We start from the raw sequence: 23,423 nt of genomic DNA, 5'->3' as shown, positions 1-23,423 counted from the left end.
GTCTACATACACAGAGAAGTAACATATGAATGCATTTGAATTTATATCTGCTGTTTTCTAAATACAAAAGCCTCAGTTTCTTTATCTGTAATGTATGGTTTATATCTCCAAAGTGTGTAATGAAGATAAAAATGTAGATAACGTAAGATAGTTATTACTTTTCCTCCTTCCCTTTTAGGGAGTGTGGAATATCCTCTGACAACTCCCTAGAGTCTCTGAGTTTATTGAGCTTAAGCCACTAATGTGTTTGGCCTTTGTGGAAGCAAAAGGTAGGCCTGTCTTCATGTTTTCCAACATTTTAAAATATAGGAATTGTGGGGAAGCAGACAGCTCTCCCAACCAGACCCCCAGTAGTGGACTCCCCGCTTCTAACTGTCCTCATCAGACCATGCCCTCTTTCTGTTTTCTTGGTTGCTTTTTGGTAAAGAAAGATGTATTTTCCAATTTTTTGAATGGTTACCTGCTCCATTGTCCAATAATTCCAGGGTAACTGTTTTACCATTCACTGATTCTATTATGGCTGTGACAGTGGCCCTGAGGATCGGTGAGGCTCCTTGATGAATCTTTGCATAAACTATCATAGCGCTAGGGAATTTTCCTGTGTTTTTGTTAATTTTAGAGGTCACTGTAATTGGAGGCACAGTAGCACTTGATGGACGGGAAGTGACAGTCAGAGTCAGGGTTTGTGAGCTTGCTTGCAGACTGTAACTCCAAATGCCAACCTAATCAAAACAAATGGAGACAAATTTCAATTAATAACCATAGGTGACACAGACATGACTTCAATGCCACCTATAGGAAAAGCTTATCTGATACAAGCATTTTATAAGCATATCGAAGAAGATCTTTGATATTCTGTCAGCCAAGGGAAACTTAGGTACATTTGGAATGACTACATGTTTCTTATCATCAATAAAATTGTAATTTGGGAAAATGAGGTCAGAAAGCTGTGTCCTTATCATTGCTTGGTTTCTAAAAAGCAGTATCAAATAATTGGGTTCCTGAAGTAGAGAAAATGTTTTTCATGATCCCATAGTTTCAAGGACCATTTTGCATCTTGACTCCTACGTAATTTGAAAGTTCTCCTTTTAGTACATGGAGAAAACATCACCAATTTCCTTTCTCTTGATTTGCTGTCATACTAATGAGACAGAGAATTAGATGGAGAATTTTCCGTGTTCTCCCTTTCATTCAATACTAACTCTCCTTTTAGCAACCATGCACATTTAAAAAGCTATGATTTTTAAGAGTCTCTTATGCTTTGGCTCTCTTCCACTCTAACCTCTTTTTTTTTTTTCCTTCCCCTCTTAAAAACTGAGAACAAACTGAGGGTTGATGGGGGGTGGGAGGGAGGGAAGGGTGGGTGATGGGTATTGAGGAGGGCACCTTTTGGGATGAGCACTGGGTGTTGTATGGAAACCAATTTGACAATAAACTTCATATATTGAAAAAAATAAATAAATAAAAATGAGAATATATTTCAAAAAATAAAAATAGAAAATAAATAAATAAAAAGCTATGATTATTTTGTCCAAATGTGAGAAGGATAAAACCTGGCCCCATACCTTGGCAGTGCCTGGGATTTGGAGGTAGGCCATTTTGGTGTTTGCGTCCACTACAAAGCCATCCTGTTTCTTTTTACTAGGATCCCAGAGAAGGATTTTGGGAGGCTGTTTTGTCCAGGTGATGAGAAATAAAGTGTCTTTCCCCACAGTGCTGTCCACAAGCACTGTGCCGTTCATCCACTGATTGTTCTGGAGGGTTAATCCCTTACTCTCAAGCTGTTAAGAAAAACAACTCTTTACATACTGGAGAATAGAGCCCGTATCACACAGTCTCTTCCACTCTGCTTCCAGCTCTCAGTTGCCCCATTAAAAGCTTTCAGTGATGTCTGAGTTCTTGGTTTGGTACTTAGGTCTAGTCATGATTGAATTTTAAATTACCTTTCTTCCAGTCTTAGCTTCCAAGATGTATATTCCTATACCCAAACCAGACTACTTCCCCAAAGGACACTCATGAATCCATGACTCTGACTTTATTATACTCTGCTTTTCCTGGAAATCTGTATGTTAATCTCCTTTTGTTCAAGCTTTATCAATCCTCCAAAATTTGGTTCAAATGTCACTTTCTCTGTGAAACTTTCTCTGACGTCCATCTGACTTACTAGCTGAGAATAATCTCTCCCTCTTGTGAGTTCCCATAGAATCTTGATTCTATCAGTCCTTTGATATTCTCAGAGTGTGTTTTGCTTTATACCTACTAGTGTTTATACCTCATCTTGTTTACTAGACTATAAACTCTTAAGGGGACTGACTGGGACTTTTTTTTTCCATCCACATATGGATCATTTGGATTGCAAATAATCAATTACTAAGTCAAGTGTTATTGCAGGCCCTGTGAAGATAAATGAAGTAAGTCAAGGGCCAAGGCAGATTTGCTGTTTGGAGCAGAATGAAGGAATGGTAGAGCAGGAACTGAGGTGAGGAAGACTTAACGGGACTTTTACAGAGAATGTGACCTCAAGGATTGTCTCCTAGATAATTATTTCTCATCCTTAAACTGATATCTATGAGAAGACAGGGTGACCTGTGATGGGATCAGATTTTCTAATTTCATAGGTAGTTTTGTTCTTGGATGTGGAGAAAGTGAAGGGCTCTTAGATCTGATTTTTATGGCAGGTAGGTAATTGAGTTCTGCTCATTTCTCTATCTCTCTCCCCGTTAGGTTTCCAAAATACAAAAATAATGGTCAGAAACTGCCTGATTATGAACTTGTCCTTTCATCAGTTTAATTACTTTTTTTTCAGACACCATCCTCCAATTTCCAGACTGGACTCCTGAGTTTAATTTTTTGAATCTGAGCTAGGATTACCCAAATGAGTATAGTCTTCTCTAATTGAATAAATGCTACACTGGTAGCCCAGAAAGCCTGTTGCTTCAAAATTTGTCATTATTTGGTTTTGACATTACAGTATTCCTTTACGTTTGTCCAAATTTTCACAATAAAATTGTGAAATCACGATGAAATTATCACAATAAAACTCATAATTCACACACATGTGAGTTCTGATTGTTCACTCTGAGGTTTAAAAATTAATAGGAGTAGCTTTTGAAACTATTCAAGGAAAACATTTAAAATACATTTGTTCTTTTCGTAAAAAATAGCCTCAAGACTTTTGAAAGAAAATTTGGTTTTCTTGAAATTTTAGAACCAGAAGGGTCCAAGAATGTTTTCTGGTTCATACCTGGCTGAGGTCCAGAAAGATGAAGTTCTTAACCCAGAGTTATAGAGTCAATGGCAGGCCCAGGCCCAGGATCCAGGTGTCTTGACTGACATCATGGGCTTTTCACAGAACAAAACACTTTCCACCCATTATAAGAAACTCTTGGCAAATATAAGGGGTTTGAGGTAATGGAAAAATAGAGCAAGTAATCCCTGAACACTTACTTGTTCCAGAAAATTTGTTTTAAGATGATCTACTGTGAAGAAAATTCTGACCCAATTATATTGCTATGGGTGCTTGTTAGCAGATGTTAAAAATGAATTCTTGGACCTATTATATTTTATGTTGCTGGTTTCCATGAGGAAGTCAGTTAGCATTGTTTCCAAACAAGTAAACACTAATTGCTTTGTTTAAATAAGTAGTGTTGCATTTTAGGAATAATGTCTAATGTCAGGCTGAAACTTCTATTTTTAATTTTAATCTACTACTAGAAGAATATAGTACTTAGGAGTTTTAACCATTAAGCTCTCCATCTTGGCTATGATTATTTATAAACATGAAAAACCAAAGAGTAAAAATTCTGACCTGGATAGAGCGCTGGGAGTCAGCTCCATTTCCAGATGAAAGGGCTCCAAAAGCATCAATGAGGCCGTTGTTCTGAGCCTGATCTGAAGCATATGTCTGTAAACCTCCTAAAATGCAATTACATTATCAGAAGTTGTTTTCTAGAAAGCAAGTATTTGCGGCATTTTAGCTATTGTTAAGACAGCAGAATATGTGAAATATTTTGTTGCATTATTAAGGTATTAATTGATCAATATCAAATAGGCATCCAGATGAACTCAGAAGCTGCTACTAATTTTTTAATCATACTAAATAATAGCTTCAGCAACATCTCAGTTGCCCAACTATGTCAATTATTTGTAAAGCAGCCATGGATCTCTGATAGGTCAAAAATAATATCATAAAATTTCATGTTTTAAAAGTCATGCACTTTCATATAAGAGAATTCATTAAGCCTTATTCCAAGCCTATTGATTTATTCTTATTTTAGACATAATCCTAACAAGCTTCAATTTTGAGTTTTCCCCTAAATCATAAAACATGTATATGTAGCAACAGCAAGAAATAACAGCTGACAAAGAACAGTTATAGAAAAGTATAATATGTAGTAAAAAAAAAAGATTATAAACCAGGTCTTGCAGTCTTGGGCTATTTAGAACATATGTAACTAAGATAGTTGATGTGAAAGTACTTTTAAACTATTAATGCCATCCAAAATTTAAGGTAAGTATTTTGGTAATGTTCTTGGAGCCTCACTCAGATACCCTTACCTAGACAAGTGAATCTCTCCCCAGCTGCTCTGAGTGTTAGCTGCTAATGGCAGATAGCTACCCCTTTGTCCAGAGAGTTGCCTTACCCAAAGGGGCTATACTTGCCAGAGAAATAACATGTCCCTTCACCTCCAACTTGCCTCGACTCTTCATAGCCACTGACTGATGGACACAGTGCTACAAAAGGTCAGCGCTTTTACCTCAAGATTGCACCAGGTGTGTGATGCAATTCCAGATCGAAAGCCCGCTGTGGGCTTAGACTTCAGCTAGACTCTAAATCCATTTCTGTGCTTACGTCTTTTCCCTGCCCTATCCTATTTTCAATTCTCCTGTTCTCCTGAGGGCTCTCCTTCTATAACTCCCTGTCTCAGGCTCTGTTTCTAGGAAACCCAACTTAAGACAAGTAAGCAGTCTTAAGCAGATAGGAGCAAGCAGTCCTATCATTTTACCTGCCTCAGAAGGCAACTCACATAATAATTGATATGCATAATCCTGGCCCTAAGTTAAAAAAAAATGTGCCCATTTACTCTGCTAAAGAAGCCAGGCATATATGGAATCTATGTTAAACATCTGTCTCTGTATGTGAGTTAGAAGCACAAAATATTAATGTCTTATGGAGAAACTGCATTGTTTTCTACATTTTCTGTGTGGTTCAGTAGACCCTTTGCTCTACCTCTGCTACTCCTTATTAAAGTCTCTGCTTGGAGGTCATCCTCCTGGAACCTTCTTCCCTCAATAAAGTCAAGGATTTCTATTCTTTCTTTTTATTCAAGTGCTTTCTACTGCTAATATGGTACTTGTATCATGGTATTATGTAGTTAGTGGCTTGTCATCTGTCCCCCCTGGGTCTCTTAGCCAGCTGAAAACTGGAAGAGAGTGGTTCCTGGGTAACCTATTAGATTCTATCCAGTCCTCACAAAGTGTCTGGGAGGAGAGACCTGCATCCTAACTAGAGTGCTGTGCTGATTCCCATCTTCCTCCAGACTGCCCTAATCCTAGAACCAAGGCCTTAAAATAAATGGGTAGAGTTAGTTCTAATGGTCATTTGGGAGGAAGGGCAGGTAGTTGGTTAATAAGATTATCCCTCTCTATATATATCCCACCCTTCTCCTTCTCCTTCTCCTCAGTTCACTGGAGCTTGCAGTGCAGTAGAAGCGACAATTCAATGGGATGCAGCAGACCACTCTTCACCTGTCATTTTAGACAGCTCCTCTAGTTCTTTTGCTGCTGAGGGTCCTAGGGCGACTGTGTGGATGATGGCTCCGCTTTGTTTCACCTCGTTAAAGCATGAGCTTATTGTGTTATCCTCCCCATCAGTCAGTAGCACGATTTCAGATCCATCTGTTGAGTATTTCTTCCTAATAACCTGAGAACATAATTCAGGGCATGAGATATCAGGGTGCCCAAGGTGTCGGGAAAACTGCATTTAAAGGGAAATTCCAGAGGCAATAAACGAGTGCCTGAGAATGGTCACATATCTTTCTATCTTGAAATGATTAATTTTAAATCAACAACTTTCATGGAACTTGACAGTAGTGTTTTCTCTTGGTTACCCTGCTATGGAGCAGTCTCCGTTAAGAGGGATACAAGACAGTTCTAGGGATGGACACCACTGTGGAAGCAGCAAAGGAGGTTTTTCTAGTTTCTTTCACATGATCTCTCCTTGACAGGCTTTCAGAGGTTCCCAGATATTCTCAGAAACTCCCTTCATTGAATGAGAATAATATTTTGGAGATATGAGACTCAGGGCAGATTTTAGCCTATAAAATGGTTGGCATTGGTTCTGACTGGTAAGTACCCGGGTCCCGTGAGTTGTTAATAGTTTTTAATATTCCCTCTAATAAAAACAAATAATTTCATTACTATTAACCCACAGTTCCTAGTTGTCTTATGACATCTACGTTTCAACCATTCCTTATGACACAGATTATAGCTTTTTACATTGTATAGAACCAACCTTTTACCCATGTTGGATAAGTTATGATAGAAGGAAAATTAGATTAAAAAATAGTGATGTTCATTTCAGAAGAGGAAGGCAAGAGTCCACTCTTCCCCTAAGAAGAGTAGAAGGGGGACCCAGAAGTAGGGGAGACAAGCAATCAAGCCTAAGCAATCTTCTCTGGACCAGACTGTCAGAAAGGGAAGGCACCTTAAGTAGCTTGAAACGAAAGCTAAGAACAGAGGGGACTTCTGCCCCACTTTGTTTGGACTCTGAGAGAGGGCTGCCACACAAGGAAAGAGGGAAGAACTACGACTGCTGCTGCATGTAGGAGTCCAGAGCCCACGATCCTCTCAGCCATGGCTGTGGCCTTGATTTGACCAAGTTGCAGAGCCTGAGAGGCCAGGGAAAGGACTTCATTTGGATTCTTGTGTCCTACTCCCCATCACTGCTACATGCCATGGAAAACATGCAGAAGTTCCCACATACACTGTAGGGAAGACAGAAATTGGCAGATAAGAGAACAGGTCATCTTGCCAGACAGGCTGAGGGGTGTATAGTCTGCTCAGGGGTTGAATGGAGGACATGGGGTGCTCAGGGCTCTGCTCCAATAGTGAGAGCCAGAGTGGGACTGAGTCAGCCAGGAAGGATCACTGGGCCCTGATCAAACCTGGAGAGCAAAGTCCAGTGGGCATTTCAGCAGACACAAGAGCCCAGAACAGACCTGACATGGGTCCTGCAGCAGGAAACAATGGGGAACTTAAGGACAGTGTAGGACCCAAGGCCCTTTACCTCATCACTGTAAAGTCACATATAAGCTCCTCCCACCCCACATCTGGACTCCATTGGGCAAGAGGAGCATGTAAATTCCAGTTGTGTCTCTCACACTCTCTCTCACCCATCTGAGAGGAAAATGCAGAACCAGAAGTTCTGTCTTCACCACCAGGCCATCTGGCATTAGTCATCTCCCCTGAGGTTTTGCATAGCGGGAGTTTAGTCTAACACATCAGCGATTTCAATGTCAGTTCCCCTCCTTCATTTGGTTCTTTAATCAAAGCTTGGGTGAGTGGTAGAGGCCAGAGAATCCAGATGCACACAGGCATCTGGAGAAGGGATCTGCAGCTGACTGTACAAACAATGGAAACCACTTTTAAAGAACTAAACTTCAAGGTGGAATAAAAGGTCTAGAGGGACAGACTGAATGTGAGGAAATTGTCCACATGCAACAGTGTCTGTTGTCCACATGCAACAGTGTGAGCTGGGTCTAACTATTCCTGCTGCTGCTTGGGAATCTGGAACAGCCCCAATGATGTATTGTGCTCCACAGCAGGCAGAAGGCCGACCTGCCCAAGATGCCACAGATATTCTGAGACCTTAGCCAGCCAGCTTCTCTCAGCCTCTTATTCTTTGTTTCATGGGGCTAAATATCTTCTAAAGAAATATTCAATATTGGATGATATATTTGGAGCAATTAAGAATCAGGTGCTATCAGATAACTCAGTTCAATTTTATTTATTGAGAACCTTCTGTATAAAAGATATTGTGCCAGCAGCCTGGGAGGTAAAGAGATAAGTCCTGTTCCTAAAGAAATTTTGCTTGAGTGAAGTGCATGATTAGAAAGTAAGACAGAAGACCTAGAAGTCGTAAGAGATTTTTTTTTTTAAAGTTCCCAGTGTTTAGAGAGATTCTCTACGGATGAAGGAATCAGGAAAGATGTCAAGAAGTAGGTGGTGTCTGTGATGGATCTTTGAAGAATGAATGTGATTTGAATTACAGGAGAAGGAGGAGAAAGTATTCGAAGTGGGGAGCCTAGCAGAGGTGTGGAAGTGCTGAAGGACAGGTGATCCAATTTGCTTAAACATAGGACACCTGGAAGAGAATCCCTGCCACGTAAACACAGAAAGGTAGGTAGGCCCCATATTATGATAGAACTTAATATTAGAGGAAATTTGACTTAATTTGTTGAAAACAGAGAGATGTTTAGGAAACAAATTGTAAACATTGACAGATTATAGGGGAACTTGTCTTACAGCAAATGCCGATCGAAGCCCAGAGCAGATGGACGTTCCTCCTGCGGCCACGGTTGGTAAGCTTCTGGTGAGTGCATTCCTTTCCACATCACTGTTTATCTGTATGAGTTCACTTTGTACATGGGCAACACTGTCAAATGTCACCATCCCAACCCAGGACCCTTGCTCAACCGTCTGCAGAAGGAAAAGTTTGCCAGCTTGGTTCAGTCGATTAAGACGGTCACCATTCTGAATGAAGAAGTAGAAGAAAGGCAGTCAGTTGAGTTTAGATGAGTGGACTAATAACAGAACAGTCTAGAGGAAATTTGGAAATAGCTCCCTCAACACAGAGTAAATGACAACAAGCTTATTCAAGGCCTTTATATTAAATTAGATTTCTGTATTAAATTTCTCCTTTATATTTAGTAACATCTTTGGGTAGAATTTTAGGGCCTTTGTATAAGTGGCCCTAAAAGGTCAAACCAGATTTGGCTTTAGTTTGATCATTAGATCACTGCTTTAGTAACAGTTCTATAGATCTACATATTATCAGCGAAACATAAAAAATATTAAGGCTATGCACTTTATCAGATCAGTGCTCATAAATTGAAAGCTAATTTAATTTGGCAAATGAGACACTTGATGCTGAAATTTCTGTTGAATAGAGTTGAGGTGGGTGTTTCTGATGGTCATGTTATTGTTGTAACTGTTCTGACCCTAAGGGTTGTGTTTATTCCCAACCTGTTACAAATTGCAGTCCAGATCATATCATATGCAAATGTGAGACCAGAGTCCAGAAGAGTAAGACCCAGTGAACATACCGCCATGCTTCCAGACTTATCAAGGACTAAGCACACAATTCTTTGTCCTATCTGCAGCAATGAAAATGTGGGCGTGGGTGGCTGTGTCGTCATAGGAGTGGTTTTCTTAAAGTCCTCAGAATCGCTAATCACTTCCCATGTGCTTCGGAGATTGCATTTTTGGTTTTGCAGGTTTGGGGCTTCTTTATTGTGGTTTTTTTCTGTACAGAATTCAACCACCTGAAATTGTCAATAAAATTATAGAGATAAATAGTGGAGAAGGGTATTTAAATCCCTTGCCCTCCTTCCTAGTCTGCCCGGCTAACCCATCAACTTGGCTTAATCCCACAATCACTCCAGAACACTGCTGGGGGAAATTCACAGTCATAATTCAGAGTTCCAATCTCATACCATGTCTTCAACCTTATTGGATCCTTAGTGTTCGTCAGCAATCTAGATCTGCTCTTGGCTTCCTTCCTACTTCTAAAATTTGCCATTTCAAGCCATCACCACTATCTACAAGCCACCCATTTCTTAACATTTCTCTGCTGGTACCATCCTATCTCTCCATCCTCTTACTTCCCACTCACTTACCAACACCCTACATCCCAGCTCTTTCCACTAAGATGTCCCACAGGCTCCTCAACCTTCGTGTGTTCATAATTGAACGTATGGCCTTTCCTTTAACTCTGCTTCTCCTCCTCTTGCATTTTCTAACTTTTAAAAAAAAATTTTTTTAACGGTTTATTTATTTTTGAGACAGGGAGAGACAGAGCATGAACAGGGGAGGGTCAGAGAGAGGGAGACACAGAATCTGAAACAGGCTCCAGGCTCTGAGCTGTCAGCATAGAGCCCGACACGGGGCTCAAACTCACGGACCGCAAGATCATGACCTGAGCCGAAGTCGGCCACTTAACCGACTGAACCACCCAGGCGCCCCTGCATTTTCTAACTTAAGTCACCACTATCCACACAACCACCTAAGTCAGGAAATCCTATTGTCTTCCCTCTACCAAATAACCAAGATCCATATATTTCACTCTCTCTCCAGTTCATCATTTTTCTCCTTCTCCATTGGAATCTCCCTCATTCAAGCCCTCATGGTCCGTGACTCAGACTATTTTGGTCTCCTATCTGACTTTTCCATCTTGTTTGCCCTCCGGTTGGTCCACTGCGCAGCTTCTAGAAACATCTTCTTTCTTATTTCTGTACTCAAGACCCTTTGGTGGCTGATCATTGTTCATACACTGTAATCTGGACTATTTCACAGAACAAGGAGCAATCTCTGTGTTTAGATTTTTGCATCACTCTACATCCTCACTCTGCCTGTGCATCCCAAGTCTTTTAATTTCCCCCCACTGTGATCCATAAATTCTCAAACTTGCCTTGTTTTATATCTCTATGCCTTTGCTCATGGTTCCCACTTTGTCAAGGAATTCCTTTTCCTCTGTCTTCTGCATTGTGAACTTTACCTTCATTTTCAGCCAAAAGGTCATTTTCAAATTGTTTTTTCATTTCCTACCTTCCCTCCAGAGAATTTCTACTCAGCCCTTTGGCTTTCCAATACCCCGTGGATGCTTCAGTAAGATCCCTTTAACATCGTTAGTACACTTATTCGGCTATAAACCGAATATAGCAGAAAACTGACTCATTAAATTTTGCTTCCTCAAAACTTGGTTCAGTGTCTGATACACAATAAAACCTCAATATAAGTTTGTTGTTTTTTGAGTAACTCTAAAATCTGCGTGTCAGGTTTTTTTTTTTAATCTGCAAAAGGGTAATAGTTATTATGCAAGAATTATATGAGAACATACGGAATAGGGTCCATACTAACACAGTCAGTAAATGAAAGTTTCCTCCCCTTTCTTAAGTATTTACATTGCTAGCATTTGGGGGGATTAAAAAAGGTGGCATAGTATGCAAAGAATGTGTAACCTCATTCCTCCTCTCAGATTATTATTCGCAGTATTATCATTCAATTAAAAATCCTAAGTATCCAGGATTCTAGTAATATAGAAAGTAATAATTAGGTGTAAAGCACTTATTTTTTTCTGTTTTCATTCTCCAGGTCATTTTGGTAGTGTTTCCATAATATCATTATGGCTACATTTTAGCAGGGGTTCTGAAAAACTTGTATGTGAACTCCAGGCAGAGGTTCCTAAACCTGATCATGCATTAAATTTAACTTTGTGGTTAATCTAAAACATAATGAGGGCCCTCTCTTGAAAGTTTCTGAATAAGTCTAGAAATAGACTGCAAAGCCAGAGTGAAGGATGGGCCTTTTGGACCATGGTACATCACATTTTTAAAACTTACACCACATTTTTATTGACAGACTCTTGCAAGTTACTTCGCCTTCTATTTCAAAAGGAAAACATAATTTTATAGGAGACTGAAAGGCAGGAGAGTCTCCCCACAAAGTCTCTCCACTGATTTTAGTTAGTGATAAACTGATGCATTTAGTTTTAGTTTATGCAAATTTGCTGATATATATATTTAACACTAATAAGGATAATTTGTCAAATTTATTATATACCAGTTGGTCATTTAAAAAAACATTAGGACACATTTAAAAACTACTTAAAATTATTAAAACTATGTTCAAACCCCTTATAGGCAGCAACACTCTTAAAGGATTGAAAATTTCAGTTAGCAACCAAAAGCAAATATGCAGACTGAAAAGAGATCTCTGCAAATTAAATTTAAGGCTACTTTTTATTAATGAATAAAAAGAAGTGTCTAATTCTCTTGGGTAAATTTCTTAGTTAACCAAAAATTGTTGTGCTTGTCTGCCTTTAAGGATATTTGAGATGATTCTAAGCACTGAAACCACAGGCTCATGGGAGGGAGATGATGGAGTCTCACTAATGGACCTAAAGAGGGGGTGTGGGGTACAGGGGGGAGATAATGAATTTATCACTGATTTTGTACTCCCAGTTTCTCCCACAGAGAATCAGCTGCTCACTGGTGATTTCCTAAAATATGATCCTTTCTTGCAGCAATCGGGGATAAGATACTTCACTAAATTCATAAGTGTCAAGAAGACAAAAATACAAGAACAGAATACTTACAGAATCAATACTTTGTGCAAACATTATGGAAGCCTTCACAGTCTGCAGGCCATGAGGTATGAACTCACATCCTTCTTCATACAGCCCTGTTACTTTGTCGAGTTTGCATGATTTGGTGACACAGCTGCCTCCCTGACACTTCTTTATTACATTTTTGCCAGTAATATCTGCCGAACATCTGAAAATACATTAATACGTTTAGGTGCTGTAATCATTTTGAAGGGTTATTAGACTCTGTGGTCAGGTTGTTCTGATGTCTACAATTTCCTCTTATAAGCAAATAGATCACCTTAAATAGCAAAATTATTAAATTCTCAACAGAGTCATTTTTATTTGCCAGAAAGTATCTGAAGAGTTCCCCAAACGGTATCAGAATTTGTTTCTTTGCAGCAGAAAAGCTAACTCTGGCTTATGGCTGTTGTCAGAATTAATAAGCTTCCAAGCCCTTAGCTACCTCCTAATCTAGGACCCTCATTGCTAGAAAATCAGGAACTCTCTTTTGTTTCCCTCAAAAGGCTTTAAGACATTTCCTGTTTTTCTAGTTATACAATTTTGCATATTTCTTATATGTTCGTAGGTATTTTAGATTTTTCTTTATATGCTTATGAGTTTGTGGCTATTATAAATGGACTGCTTTCCCCCAAATTTTATTTATTAAAATTTTTTTGATGTTTATTTATTTTTGAGAGAGAGAGAGAGAGAGTGTGTGTGAGCAGGGGAGGGGCAGAGAGAGAAAGGGAGACACAGAACTGGAAGCAGGTTTCAGGCTCTGCGCCATCAGCACAGGTCTCAAACCCAGTGGGGCTCGCAGAGCGGCTCAAACTCACATACCACAAGATCATGACCTGAGCAAAGTGGGATGTTTAACTGACTGGGCCACCCTGGTACCCTTCGCCCCTACATTTTATTTTTTAAACATATAAATAATGTATCAACACCACAGAAAATTTGGAAAATAGCAAAGGAGCATAAAGAAGAATATAAAAAAATCATGTCCCACCATTAGAAATAAGCTACTGTTAACATATTGAAGCATTTTCTTCTCTATATATCAACATAGCATTGCACATATCTCTTTGCTTCCTGCTTTAAAAAAAACTTGGTATGTTAGTATACTTAAGATTTTAATGTATTATTATAATTTATAATATCCTTTTAAAATGTGACTTTAATAGCTGTATGTTTTGATACTATAAAATGAATCTAGCCTAATTTATTTAATTTGGTCCCCCCCCCCCCAATTAGTAGAAATTTGGTACTGATTTGTCAGTACTAAAAGTAAAACTTCAATGAATAAATAAAATTTCACATGAAGTTTTGGCTCTGTTTCCAAATTTGCTACATGATTCCCAGAGTAAAAGTTTGAACATTTTAAAGTCTGTGGATACAACCCATTCTGTCATTTCCCTTAAAATGGATTTTTAAGCACGAAATTACTGGATCAAAAAATAGGAAAAGTTTTACAGATTTGATATGTGCCATCAAATTGCTTTCTAAGGAAAGTTATGCCAGTTTATGCCTCTAACAACCATCTGTGGGAGTGCTCATCCCGCTGAAAGTAGCTTTACTTACTAGGTAATAAGTGATTCTCATCCTAGTCACATTTGTACCTCTTTGATTACTAGTAAGTCTGAACATTTATTATATGTTTATTGGCCATTTTTATTTCCTCATTTGTGAGTTATTTATTCTTCTCCAGTGTCTGTTTTTCTATTAGGGAGTTACCATTTTGTTTTTGGTTTTAAAAAGTTCTTTGTGTGTTATAATACTAAGCTCTTAAAAGTCTGGTTTCTTAATTTTCATAGATATGTTTTTCTGTTGTTACCTTTTTCTTTAATTTACGTTTGATTTGTGTACAACCAAAATTTTAATTCATATGTTGCCAAATTTATTATTCCTTTAGTTACGTCTTTTTCCGATTCTTGAATGCATAGAAAGAACTTCACCAACTAACAATTCAATATTTATTAATATTTATCTAGTTTCTTACTCATTATACTTAATGAGTCTATCCAATTGGAATGAGGGCCTGTTAATTTTTTCCCCACACAGACACAGTTAAAAATTGCTCTGATATCTTAAGAAATTCTGCCTTTCCTCATAGATTTGTAATTCTGGCTGTATTAAATAATAAATTATTATATATGTGTCTATTAGCCCCATTGTTTTAATTAATGTAGACTTAGAGTATATTTAAAATTCAATAAGTAAAATGACCACTTATTACTATTATTTTTCAAACACTTCTTAGCTACTATCTACTGAATAATCTCTAAGATTTTAAAAATGAGGTAAAAATAGATGTATTTTAACTAGTTTCATAAAATCTATGTATTGATTTGTGTTGAATTTACATCTTCCATGAATTCAAAGTCTCTCAACTTATCTTGATATTCTTTTAAATTCCTTAGAAGGATCTTACTGTTTTATTCTAATATGACTTTCACATTTCTCAGAGTTGACCCTACTTAAAAAAAATTATTTTATTTAGTTTTTAAGTTTTTATTTTAGTTACCTGGTGCTTATCACAACAAGTGTGTGCACTCATTCCTTAATCTTCATCACCTATTTCACCCATTCTCTCCACCCACCTCCTCTCTAGTAGCCATCAGTTTGTTCAGTTAATTAAGAATCTGTTTCTTGGTTTCCTTCTCTCTCTCTCTTCCCCTTTGCTCATTTGTTCTGTTTCTTAAATTCTACATATGACAGAAATCACATGGCATTTGTCTTTCTCTGACTTATTTTACTTAGCATTGTATGGTCTTGATCCATTCATGATGTTGCAAATGGCAAGATTTCATTCTTTTTTATGGCTGAACAATATTCCATTGTTCCAATATTCTTTATTCCTTCATCTATTGATGAACACTTAGATTGATTCCATAATTTGTACATAATGCTGCTATAAACATAGGGGTGCATGTATCCCTTCGAATTAGTGTTTTTGTATTCTTCGAGTAAATACCCAGTGGTACTATTGCTGGATCATAGGGTAGTTCTATTTTTGACTTTTTGAGGAACTTCCATGCTGTTTTCCAGAGCAGCTGTGCCAGTTTGTATTTCCACTAACAGTTCAAGAGGGCTCCTTTTTCTCCATATCCTCACCAACACCTGTTGTTTCTTGTGTTGTTGAGTTCAGGTATTCTGACACTGCGAGGTGATACCCCTCCCCTACTTTTATTACACTTTTAATTGCTATCTTAAGTGGAGAAGAAATTTTCCATTATATTTTTGAACTCGTTATTGTTAATCTATGGAAAGGTAATTTGAATATTCATTTTGTATCTGGTCCCCTTATTGACTTCCTTTGTCAGTTTTAATTTCTATTTATTTCCTTGGGTTTTCTGAGTGGACTATGTCTCATCTGCTTAAAAGCAATTTTCTCTCTTCCTTTTGAGTAGCAGCTCCCTACTGCCCCACTGTTTTTAACATCTTCAGTTTAAGGTGTTAGTGCATTGGCTCCAACTTTCTAAACAAAGTTAGAATGTGCTAATAGTGGTCATCCTTATTCCTAGGAATGTCTCTAGCATTTCCCTATTAAATATGAAAGGCTATCAGTTTTCAGTGAATGTTCTGTATCTTATTAAAGAAGTAACTTTCTGTTGTGGTCACTACCATCATTTTTTAAAATTGCTCCTAGCCCTTCAAAGCAATAAAAATATTTGGAAGATAAGAAGCAATAAACATTATTAATACACTATAATTAAATTTTTGTTAAGAGGACATGGTGATCATGTCAGCTTTGCTAATGTTATCTGTGGAAGAACATGCCGTATATGTAAATATGTTTAGAATATCTCTAGGAAGGACTAATAAGCTTACTAATAAGTTTTTCTCTTGAGGGAATATACAGCGTTCAACTATGTAGAAGCTTAGAAAAGAGAAGTGCGGAAGGCAGGTGTTGGGTTTGGGATGGCATGCATTGGCTGAGACTGTAGAGGTCGGTCCAATGTATGATCACATCAGGGAAGGGCCCCTGGGTGTGGTCTGTGAGGTGCAGAGGGAATAAGCTAAAGGAATCTGGTGGACTGTGCCTGGTTCTAGGAGGCACGTAGTGTCTATTTATGCCCGAGGTGATGTAACAATGAGGGAAGACACAACAGAAGTGGACCTAGCTAACAGAGTTTGAATGTAGTAAAGAAAGGCGAAATGGTGAGTAGTAATGCTCCTGTGGGAGAAATGGGAAGCCAAGATTGAGTGCTGAGCCAAGTGCAGCTCCCCTTGGAAACAGTTGCACCACGTAGGACAGTAACTGAACCCAATCCTAGCTCCCGTCCTTGAACAGTATCAGGCAAACAGAACGGGAAGCAGAAGTGGAGAGGAGTGTTGTACCAAATTTTAGTCTTCAAAAAGGAGTTGTTGTTTTTAAACTCGGGCATATGTGTGCAAGGTTATCAAACTCCTTTGAGAATCTATTGGCATCATTATTTTTCTTCTGTACTCAATATACCATATTAATTAGTTACCTAATATCACAATATTTTCAAATTTCTGGAAGATATCCTACTTGGCCTTAGTATGTTTGTTATCCCCTTAATTCTACCAGATATAATTTACTATCCATTAATTTAAAATCTTTTTAGAAAACTGTATCTACAGAATTATTTTTCATGCCATCTGTCAGGTTTTAGTGTCTAAATTATGCTACCTCTTTAAAGTAAATTGGGAATTTCCCTGCCTTTTATGTTAGTGCTAAAGCAGTTTATATTCATTGAAATTGAACTCACTCATAAAATAATGGCAGCCAAGAGTACTTTTCAAGTATTCGGTTTGCTTTCTATTGACAGTACAGAAAGTTTAATTTAAATTGGGATAAATTTTGTTTTGTTTTAATATTTGGGTTGTCATTTATGTAAGTTCCACAGTCCCTCCCAAGCCCATTTGTACTGATCAAATCCACATAGATACCATTCTGCCCTCAAGGCACTAAAGAATCCCATTAGGCTGGCTTATGTCCCTGATTCTGATATAGGGAGATGGAGACACTGAACATGGTACCTGTGGATTTCTTATCGTTGCGCACACACACACACACACACACACACACACACACACACACAGAGGCAAATGATTTGTAGCTGCAGAGTAGACAGTTCAACTAATTGAAGCACTTACAAAGTGAACAAAAGAAGTAGTTTTGTGGGAAGCTGAAAAAGAGGGCGCTAAGAGAATGAAAGATAAAAAATATAAAAAACTGATATTTTTGAAGTCAATTCATGGAAAAAAAATGGTTGTAATTTAAAAATAGTTTGGGAAGGTGGCTCAGTCAGTTGAGCATCTGATTCTTGATTTCAGCTCAGGTCACGATCTCAAGGCTTGTGAGATCGAGCTCTCTGTGCCCCCCTTGGGCTCTACACTGACAGTGTGGAAACGACTTGGGATTCTCTCTTTGCCTCTCTCTCTGCCCCTCCCCCATTCACACACACAAGTGCCCATGTGTGCACATGCTCTCTCTGTCTCTCAAAATAAATAAATAAGCTTAAAAATAGGTTGGGAAAAATTAAATTAAAATACACATACCTTACTGCTTGTCTTTTTCCATTGGAAAAGTAGAATTTCTGGTTATTATTGTATTCATCATATACCCCCCATCGCAGATGAGCCCATTCATGGACAAAGACCCTTCCTGTGAGAAAATATTTTAAACAGCGGATTTACAATAAGAATGACAAAATTATCTTCTCACACTAGGAGAAGGTAATTTTTCCGAACATCATTATGCATTGCTATGTTAATTTTTTCAGTTAAAGGTTTGATTTCCTCAGGGAAAAAAGAATCTAATGATAACTGCACATTTCTTTAAAATATAACTACTTATTTTGCCTCATCAAATGTTAATCAGGCACTAGTAGGTGCCAGGCAGTTATTCATACAAAGACGAAACAACTGCCTTGTCCTTACACAGCTCACAGTCTAGTAGATGACACAAATGATCAGATAACTAAAATCCCTAGTGGTGCAAGTATAACGATGGAGGCCAGTGCAGACTGTTGTGGGAGCCAGAGGCATTCATAGGGCAGCCAGAGCAGCATCCCCAATATGTCCTTCTCCCTCATGGTTCGTATCTGGTTAACCCTCAAGATCTGCCTACTACACCTCTGGTTTTTTGCTTTGACCTAGTCTCCTCTTTCCAATCTTACTGCTGCCTACTCCTGAATCACTGCAATGGCCACCCAACTGGCCACCATATCTCTAGTCTTAGATGGCTCCCCTATGGTGCTCAGGTTAAGTCCAACATCTCAACATGGCACACAAGATTCCTGATCCAGGCTCTGCTCCTCTCTGAAGCCATATCTCTTGCTGTTCTTCATCCACTACCAAAACTCTAAAATCACAGTGAATTCCTAAACTCCTTTTGCTGTCTAGAGTCACACCATGTTCTTGCTCATCTCTTGTTCTTTTCACATAGTTTTCCTCTGACTCAGAATCCTCTTTCCCTCTCTCTGGATAAATCCTACTCCTCTTTCAAAATCAGGCTTATCTCCACCTAGAAGCCTTCTCTGACATCCTAAACCTGTCCATATACCCCTCCTTTGCACTTTCATTATATCCCATTATGACACTTTATCATGTTATATTTTCATTACTCTTTAATGCTAGTCTGTCACACTAGACACATCTCCATGAGAATAGACACCATGACTTCATTGCCGTGCCTTGGCAAATAATGCCTAGAACTTAATAGGCACTCAGTGAGTATTTGAGCTTACACTCAGTTCAGTTTTTCTGGAATGTAAATTCCTAGGTAGGCTGAATTTGGACAGTTATATGAAGGGATGTATGCTGAGGAAGACCTAGAATCTCACATTAAAGATTTAGACTATTCTGTCAGTGCTGGGGAACAACTGATGACCTCTTAAAGGGAAGGGAAAGTTGTAGGGGAGCAGGCATGGAGGCACAGTACAGAAAGAAGGGATTATAAATGTGGTGACCATGATGTCTGAGGTGGGCTCAGGAGTGGGATGGGGCACTTAGGTAAATCAGTTCAACACATATTGAGCCATAGGTTGGGAATTTTCTGTTCCTGTTATGGAGTAGAGATGGAATGTTGTAAAGGAACAAGAGAGAGGTACATTTGTTTGACACCTCTTTCTGATAAGGTCTATAAGTGCATTCGTGTATTTGGGGGTGGGGTATTGAGGTGCTAGTACTCTTTTGTTTGTTTTCTCTGCCTTCCCTATTTAAATGAAGAAAATCAAATGGGTCCTAATCTTTTCAAGATAGAGAAGAAACCTAGTACTAGTTATTAGTTACCTTAATTATCTAAAACTTATTGCATTTGATTATACTTGGAAAGTATATTATAATACTATCTGATAACAATTTCTAAAAATTAAAAATTCTGTACTTACACACGTGTGCTAAACATGAAGAATTTAAATTTTAATTGGGAAATACACTATTCTGAATCCCTATTTTTTTTCCAATATATGAAATTTATTGTCAGATTGGTTTCCATCCAACTCCCAGTGCTCATCCCAAAAGGTGCCCTCCTCAATACCCATCACCCACCCTCCCCTCCCTCCCACCCCCCATCAACCCTCAGTTTGTTCTCAGTTTTTAACAGTCTCTTATGCTTTGGCTCTCTCCCACTCTAACCTCTTTTTTTTTTTTTCCTTCCCCTCCCCCATGGGTTTCTGTTAAGTTTCTCAGGACCCACATAAGAGTGAAAACATATGGTATCGGTCTTTCTCTGTATGGCTTATTTCACTTAGCATCACACTTTCCAGTTCCATCCACGTTGCTACAAAGGGCCATATTTCATTCTTTCTCATTGCCATGTAGTACTCCATTGTGTATATAAACCACAATTTCTTTATCCATTCATCAGTTGATGGACATTTAGGCTCTTTCCATAATTTGGCTATTGTTGAGAGTGCTGCTATAAACATTGGGGTACAAGTGCCCCTATGCATCAGTACTCCTGTATCCCTTGGGTAAATTCCCAGCAGTGCTATTGCTGGGTCATAGGGTAGATCTATTTTTAATTTTTTGAGGAGCCTCCACACTGTTTTCCAGAGTGGCTGCACCAATTTGCACTGAATCTCTATTTTAAGTGAAAAAAGTTATAATAATTTATTTTGCTTGTATATGCTTACTCAGATAATGCTATTATTGATGTACTTTGAGAATAAAATCATTAAATTGTGAGAAATATACCAGATTATTTTATCTCTAGCCCTACCTTGTGGTCCATATTGAGCAAGCTTTTTTCCCGCTAGGAAGTCAGGAGTGAAATGAATCCTTTCCCCTTTTTCTCCACAGTTGCCCATCTGCTCCGTGTAGGGTTCATCATTACCTGGAGCAGTTGGTTCAGCAACTAGAACATCAGCCTGAAATTTAACAAATAGTCATTATTACAAAATTCCGCAAATGAATTGACCTTTTTCATGCAAGAGTATTTTGAAACAATTTCATTTGATTCTGGAATATTTTGATGAAAAAAAAATCTGAATTAGAGAAGGAAATTGAATGTGAAAAAAACTTGATATTCTCACATTTTTGTAGGTCTCGAGTTTTGGTCTCACATACTCAGGTTTTGTCTTCCATTTTTCAGGAATCAAAATGGCAACCTTTTTGAAATAGAATCTTCTTTCTGTAGCTTCAAACAGATATGGAGATGCCTGGGTCACCATGTCCTGGGAAAAAGAAAACACATATAACCAGCACATTTATGACAGAAAATAGGCAAAACTGTCAATCATTCAAATTTATATCCGTATTTCACATTTCCAAAGACTAGTTATTTATCAAGATGGGAAGGGGAAATGTGGAAATAGCTTTTATTAATAATAATAGCTGATCTTTTCTGAGTACTTACCACATGCTGTGTATTTCAGTATAATGGTTGACAATGCAGACTCCAGAGGCAGACACTAATTGTGGTTCCACCACTTATGGCAGGACATCAGGCAATTTCCTCAAGCTCCCCTGAACCTCAGTTTCTCCACGCGTAGAGTAGAAAATATTCTAGCGACTAGCTCATAAATTTGTTGTGAGGAGCAAATGAAGTCAAGGAAGCACTTAGAACCATGTTTACTTAGCAACATGAAATGTTAACATTTCAACGTTGTGTTAACATTATGAAATGTTAGTTATTGGTTTCATTTCATTTGATCTTTTGAGGATCAATAAACCTTTAAGGGAGAAACTGACAGTTCGAGAATATAGGTCTCAAAGTCCCACACCAAGTAGTACTGGGAGAGAAACTCAAATTAAAATGAATGCAACTGTAGCACTGCTGGCTCCTGTAATAATTTTGGGGTTAACTAAATGATATGAGAGTATTTATTTTTAGTATAGTACTAAGTGTTCAATATAAGGAAGTGGCGTAATTAATTTCTCTTCAAGTTACGCCTGACTTTATTTCTCTAAAATGAAAAGAGCTGTAGTGTTAAATTATAAATGCCTCTGCACATTCCCTGAGCTGCTTCATGACAAGACGGTAGAGAGGGTATTATAAGAAATTTATTATAGAAAGTGGTATTGGGTCTACTAGGACTGAAAACCACTGAAAGGTACAAAAGCAAGTATAAACAGAGGAGAGAAGAGGGCTGAAGACTGAGCCCTCAGGCCCCCAGCATTTAGGGGTGAGGTGAGGAGAAGCCAGCAAAGGAGATCCGGAGGGAGCAGCAGGTGCATGGGGAGGAAATCAGAAGGCACTGTGTTTAAGTGGCGAGAGTGTTTAAGGAAGGAGAGATTCCTCATCGGTGTCTAATGCTGTTGAGCAATCAAGTATGATGAGGACTAAGAACTGAGCAATGAATTTGGCTACCTAAGTGATCCATTTTAGTGGAACAGAGGTGATAGCTCCATATGAGTGAGTTCAACACACTAGGGGATGAGGAAGCAGAGACGGTGAATACAGACAACAGGTCAAGAAGTTTTTCTGTAGATTAAAGAGGAATGGAGAAATGAAACATTAGCTGAAAGAGGACTTCAGGACAAGGGAGTTTTGTTTGGTTTAGTTGTTTTTTTTTTAAATGGAAACTATTATAACACATGTATATACTAATGGAAAAGAACTGATAATTTAAGAGAAAAATGGGTCATTGCAGGAGGAATGTCCTTGCTGGAGCAGACCAGAATGACTAGAGTCCTGTGCCTGGCAGGGATGGCCTTAGGGGCAGAAACAGGTCATCATTACATGGGGAAGTACTTGCCCGTTGATGCAGAAGTGACTCCTACTCTGCCACTTCCTAACAGGATAAACTTGGGGAATTTATTTTATCTCTATGAGCCTTAGGTTCCCTCCCTTCAGATAGTGACAGTAATGGTTGCCTGGACAGTTCTTGTAATTTGCATTTCCTTCTTCCCCCAAAGCCAGATTTTTAACAATTACTAGGATAATATAATATTGTCTCATTTAAAAAAATAAAAACACTGGGGGCACCTGGGTGGCTCAGTCGGTTGAGCATTGACTTTGGCTCAGGTCATGATCTCCTGGTTCACAAGTTTGAGCCCCGCATCAGGCTCTGTGCTGACAGCTCAGAGCCTGGAGCCTGCTTCAGATTCTGTGTCTCTTCTCTCTCTATGCTCCCTCCCCCATTCATACTCTGTCTCTCTCAAAAATAAATAAGCATTAAAATTTTTAAAAAAATAAAATGAAAAATAAAAACACTAAGTCAAGATCACCAAAAAGTTGAAAAGTAGATATAAAACTTCTTACATTAGAGCATTATATTACAATTTGACTTGTGAAATGTGAATTTTCATTATCTCCAGGAAGAATAAGCAGCATGAAATTTTCTTGTCTTCTATGTTTTAATAGAAACATTAATAAGGAAACTTTGCTTCATCATCTGTTCCAGATTTTGAGAAGGCGACTTCATATCCAAATAGACATTAAACTTAAGAAGTTTGGAGAAGGTTGAGGGTAACAGTTTATAGGATGGGCTGGTAATGCCTTAAGGGCAGGGATAGTATACTATTCACTAGTGGATTCCTGGTACTGACATTTTGTAAATGCTCTATGAATATTTGTTGGATGGATGAACAAAGAATGAATGAACGAAGCGGTTTCATGAGTGGCAAACTATCCAGGAGT

At 38.3% G+C, this 23,423-nt stretch overlaps 1 protein-coding gene and 1 long non-coding RNA gene across 2 annotated transcripts in view; one reads left to right on the top strand and one right to left on the bottom strand.

Moving 5' to 3' along the window:
• The window catches only part of LOC113599273 (uncharacterized), an 88,319-nt gene extending 75,332 nt beyond the window's left edge, over positions 1-12,987 (top strand). The window contains exons 2-3 of the long non-coding RNA XR_008295024.1: positions 8,273-8,400; positions 12,305-12,987. This is a non-coding gene — a long non-coding RNA (uncharacterized LOC113599273). The remainder of the gene's footprint in view (positions 1-8,272; positions 8,401-12,304) is intronic.
• The window catches only part of CLCA1 (chloride channel accessory 1), a 30,865-nt gene that overhangs the window by 4,851 nt on the left and 2,591 nt on the right, over positions 1-23,423 (bottom strand). The window contains exons 2-11 of the mRNA XM_015070371.3: positions 20,875-21,015; positions 20,562-20,709; positions 17,897-18,002; positions 12,377-12,554; positions 9,327-9,545; positions 8,527-8,754; positions 5,749-5,923; positions 3,809-3,915; positions 1,566-1,781; positions 461-722 (exon numbers count right to left, since the gene is read on the bottom strand). Of these exons, the coding sequence (XP_014925857.2) occupies positions 461-722; positions 1,566-1,781; positions 3,809-3,915; positions 5,749-5,923; positions 8,527-8,754; positions 9,327-9,545; positions 12,377-12,554; positions 17,897-18,002; positions 20,562-20,709; positions 20,875-21,015 (1,780 nt within the window). The remainder of the gene's footprint in view (positions 1-460; positions 723-1,565; positions 1,782-3,808; positions 3,916-5,748; positions 5,924-8,526; positions 8,755-9,326; positions 9,546-12,376; positions 12,555-17,896; positions 18,003-20,561; positions 20,710-20,874; positions 21,016-23,423) is intronic.

Source organism: Acinonyx jubatus, chromosome C1, assembly GCF_027475565.1.
Source record: "Acinonyx jubatus isolate Ajub_Pintada_27869175 chromosome C1, VMU_Ajub_asm_v1.0, whole genome shotgun sequence".
NCBI classification, from domain to species: Eukaryota; Metazoa; Chordata; class Mammalia; order Carnivora; family Felidae; genus Acinonyx; species Acinonyx jubatus.
This window is presented reverse-complemented; position numbering and strand designations above follow the sequence as displayed.